At 37.7% G+C, this 4973-nt stretch overlaps 1 protein-coding gene across 1 annotated transcript in view; it reads right to left on the bottom strand.

Annotated features, from left to right (window-relative positions):
• The window catches only part of LOC139686122 (cyclin-D-binding Myb-like transcription factor 1), a 31672-nt gene extending 26902 nt beyond the window's left edge, over positions 1–4770 (bottom strand). The window contains exons 1-3 of the mRNA XM_071583305.1: positions 4682–4770; positions 4383–4515; positions 1358–1450 (exon numbers count right to left, since the gene is read on the bottom strand). Of these exons, the coding sequence (XP_071439406.1) occupies positions 1358–1450; positions 4383–4506 (217 nt within the window). The 5' untranslated portion in view covers positions 4507–4515; positions 4682–4770. The remainder of the gene's footprint in view (positions 1–1357; positions 1451–4382; positions 4516–4681) is intronic.
• Positions 4771–4973: the final 203 nt, after the last annotated feature.

Genomic DNA, 4973 nt, shown 5'->3' with positions numbered 1-4973 from the left:
GTGCTTTTCCATCGCAATCCTGATGATTATGTTCTTCGCCGTAATAGTTTTTTTTATGCAAGGTGATCGACAGTTAAGGTCATCTGCACCATTAGGGATGGATGGATAAGGAAGGGTGGTGAGAAACCCAGCATCAGCATTAGCCTATTCTTGTCGAAAGGTACCGAGGGGTCAGCAGTTGAACGTCCCATCCGACGGACTTCTTACTCACTCAAGAGTGCTCTTCACAAAGCACCTCATGTAGGGATCGGGATACCCTAAATATTTGTTGTCTCCAGGATTCGAACCCAGACCCTCTCGGTGGGAAGCCTGTATGTTAGCCACCACACCATCCCAATCCCCGAGGTTCTTTGTTGACACATAACTCTGGAGAAACATGATACACTACTACACACCAGAGACGTAGGACTAGTCAAGAGTGTGGGTTTCTGAAGGCAATCCGGCTCCAAAGATGGCAATGGCTGTGAAATCAGCCAACAAGGAGATGGTCAGGGGTTTTGGGATGTGCACAGAATCATCTATATCGATTACTAGCAAAAAGGACAGATGATAAATGGAAAGTATTATATGTCATTACTGAACTGGTGTTGAAGTGAAGAAATCATGAAAAACATCCTCATTTGGCAAAGAAAAAAATTATCCATCCATTCCATCAACACAATGCACTTGTTAACCATAGCATTTTTTATGGGAAAAATTATGAAATTAGAGTTCGAATTATTACAGCATCTGCCAAATTCACCAGATTTGCCTCTCTTTGTCTTTTTTTATTTCCAAACTTTAAAAATGGAGGCTTAGCGAAAACGATTCACCTTGAATGAGGAGCTCATCTTCAAAACAGATGCTTATCTTGAGGACCTTCCAAAATTCTTTGTATACTGTATGGCTTAAGAAAGTTGGGGAAATGCTGGGAAAAGAGTATCAAGCTAACAGGAGATTAAGCTGAAAAATTAAAAAAAACTCTACCCAAAGTAATTTGCTTTTCTTCAAGTATTTCCATTGTAATTTTGCTTTTTTTTGTATTTTGTATTTCTTTGCAATTTGTATTTGTAAGTACTTATTGAATGACCCGTAAATCTTGATCGCTGCTGTAGGCAAAGGAACAAATAACTTACAAGGGCTGCCACTAAATCAATACTGAAGTCAATTCAATGAAATTTGTTCATTTCACGTCAACATTGTTCATTAAACACACTATACTAACAATATCGAATTAAATAAAATTTTAGGAGAATAAAAAATATGATATGACTCTTTAATGAAGAGCAGACATTTTTTCAACACGTTTTCAGAAAAATGTTCAAGTGTGACCTCCTAAAGTATGTGGACTATAAACTAAAAATAACCGATAACTTACCAGCATTCCCTTCATCATCAAAAACAACAAATGTCCTCCCATCATTGGGCATGACATCCAGCGAGTCTTCTTTACTGGCTGTAACTACACCTTCTGCAAGATACAATTATAATAATATATTACCAAAATGCATGAGAAAACCATGTCACAATTATACAAGAATATTCGCTTATAACTACTTAATTATTAACTTAGAGAATTAAAATCATGATTTAGAAGAAATAAATATGGTATTTGCACAAAGAGAAACCAGGGAAGAGAATGAATGTTGTACCACAGCAGCTATAACCAGGGGTCGTATTCTGCAACTGCTGAGACATATATTAGATGTGAAGAACATCACAAGAAGACTTCACTCAATATCACTGATAGGGACTCTAACACCAGCTAGTGGAGTTTCTTCACCCCTCAACATCCACTGATAGTATGATTCTTTGAGTACAGTCAACAAAATTCCCATTTTCTGATGGTCAGCAATGGAGAATGGAGGGTCCACCGCACGTTCCTATCTTTAGGTCTGAACTCTTTCTTACCAAGAAAGGGTCAAGTCCCTCCTCCCTCTGACTGACTCCTCCCTTGCCCATTAGGGTATTAATGCCAACATCATGAGGCATGATTGACCTTTTCAAATGCTGACTACATTCAGTAAGCAAACACTACTCGACTGAAAAGCAATGGATTTCAATGCCATTTGACAACAAATCTATCATATTATCACAAGGGAAATAAATACTTATGCATTTTCTAAGAATGTTAAAAATAAAAATATACTTAAAAATTTAGATCCACAAGTGAGTCATCAAGAGGGTGCGGCGCTTAAATCCAAACAAATTTCAATTTGAATTTCCCGCCATATCTTTGTTCCACTGGAGGTTGCGATTGGCGTTCTTGAAAGCTATTGGCATCTAGCAAACAGTCATAACCTCAAAATGGCCGAGATGTTACGTACAAGTGCAGAGTACAATTGAAGAGCCTCTATCATCGAAAGTGTTTGCACTGGAAGTTATAATTAGAAATAGTTCAATTCTTCTGGTACCCCAGAGCAACTGTTTATGATATTGTGGCTAAGTTTAATGCTTCGGAGAAGTCAGGGGAAGGTTTCGCTAAACCGGCAAGGAAATCTCATTCAAGGAAACGCGTGCTTGTCTGGATTTAAGCACTGCACCCTGTAGATACACTTCAAGGATACAACCCCTGGAGGAACAAAGAAATGGTATCCAGAGGGATTATAAGGGTCTTCCACCACCTTTGCCACAACCTCTGGAAGAGAGGGACGTCACTATTCTTTTGCAAAGTAGTGCAAGAAAATAGCCAGAATGTCTAAAATGAAGTCGTTAAACTGGTCCCATGAGGCTGAAGTAGTATTGTTCATGAAGTTTTGCACAGTAAGAGCATTGCCATTACATAGCAGCGTCCAAGACTCAAAAATTAGCTTTGTTTGCTTTTCAGGAGTCAAGCTTTGAGGAGTTGTTTGCTCATGGTACTATTTTATTAAACAATGATATGGCTGAAAAGGTCAAATTAAACAACAATATGAAAGTGACCAATAATGAAGTGAAAGTAACAGAATAGGCTTTCAAATTGGTCAAAAGATTGTGGCAATGCAAATCATTGCAAGTAATAACAACATCGCTATGAATGAAAGCAGCTGGGTGTCGCATTTTTTGTAAACATTTGGGGTCTCAACTGCAGGAGCACTTCTACAGAGTGGAATTTGCAGCTCCATAAGTGACATAATAGTCTGGTTTGAATATACTGTAATAAAATTGTACTGGTTCTCATGTATTTTCCTGTCTGTCACTACAAGTCTTCAAATAGCTCATGCTACAACTAATTCAGGCAAATCCAGCATGGCCAATAGCAGTACATTGGGACCATGTCAAGAGAAAGGTGTACCATTAAATATTTACTTTAAATTTGGGTTTGATCATTCAAGATAATGCAATATTTTCCACGTTCACAGGTTTTACTGAAGTCTATTGGGGCAGTGACCCAAGTAATTGAAAGCCATACTTTGTTCTCAAGTTAGTTCAAGTCATACGCAAAGGACTATTGCTTAGTCCTCATCATAGACAGAATGCATGACTACCTTGGATGCTTACAAGGAGGCTGTGTCCTTAAAGAGCCTATTAGCTGAAGTGTTAAACACAACAAAATGTGCATGGAAAATCAAAATACCATCAAAATTGCATAATATTCTAAGCCCCATTATCTAGACTAAGCATGTAGTATTGCTAAACATGTTAGTACTATTAAACATATATTATCAACCCATGAGGATGGTGGTAGCTTAATGCAATGTGAAATTACTGTACAACTGTACATATGATTGCAAAATTTTTACAAAGGCAATGCCTAGGATTAGGCATGAGAGATGAGGGATTGGACTAGGTATGCAAATGTACGCTAATTTTGATAGGCTCATTGTTTTTTTTCTTCCCCATTTTTCGTTGGCAGTTTAAGGAAGATATTTTGTGATTCAAAATGTCGTCGGTGCGTCTGCCGTGAGTCCCGTAAGACTGCTATCATTATAAAACATGACTTATCCATTATCATTGCTTTCTCATTTATCACTTCCGATTTCAAAGAAGTGAACGAACTACTTTTAAATAGCACAAAGTACTCCTACAAAATATTTTAAGAAGGGGTTGTAACATGGGCCTCCAAAACACATAATCCCTCATTGCATTCATAACAAAAAAATTTTAAGAAACTTCTTCCGTTCCATTTGTCCAACTGAAAAGCGGCATAAGCAATATTCCCTCAAAACCCATAACCTTCCAGGGCGCATTTTTGTTCACTTCTTCAACCACAGTGTCAACTGTTTTCATTTATAATCATAGCTTTACTTAATTCACGCAATTTCATGACGGTAAATTCACACACCGGTTATCTACAAATAGCCTTCCGTAGCATCGAAAAATACGAAACATCGACATTCATGTGTATTAAGCATTGGTCAATTATTTTTTGCTAAAATAAATCTTGGATAAGTCTACTTAAGCAATTATTTTGAAGTAGGTACCCGCAGCATCCACTATAACTTGAGTAGAGTAATCTTCCTCGGATATGACAACAGCTGGTGAGCATCCTTCCGTCACGGCTGACATTCGTGATTCCTCAATTATTTGGTCCCGTTCTGGATCCATGAAGGTGAGCTGTTAAAAAAATCGTACACTTTAGTGACAATTCATTTTCTGATGTTTTTAGCATTGACTTCCTCGCCATTTTGTAAGGAACGTGATCGAAAGGACCACAATATGCCCACAAAAATGAACGAGTTACATTAAAAAGGTCAGGCTTCTGCTAGAATCACGTAAGTACCAAATATTAACAATTAATCCTTGCCAATTCCCAAACCACAGTTTGTATTTTATTCCGGGAATTCAAATCCCAAGATGTTTAGTCACCAGGATGTTCCACAATAAATGGGACATATTGCCGCAGATATGAAATTCGCTCTTGGCCTGACGTCTACAGTCGAATTGGTGAAACTGTTGCAACATTTTCGACGTCATTATTCAAACCGTTTAAAGTGGAGTATCACCAGATGGAAAGAGAATTTTCGCCGTTGCGAAGATTCTTTATTATTTAACTGAAGTATACATAAATTTTA

Source organism: Hetaerina americana, unplaced genomic scaffold, assembly GCF_022747635.1.
Source record: "Hetaerina americana unplaced genomic scaffold, ioHetAmer1.1.p SCAF_13, whole genome shotgun sequence".
Taxonomy (NCBI): Eukaryota; Metazoa; Arthropoda; class Insecta; order Odonata; family Calopterygidae; genus Hetaerina; species Hetaerina americana.
This window is presented reverse-complemented; position numbering and strand designations above follow the sequence as displayed.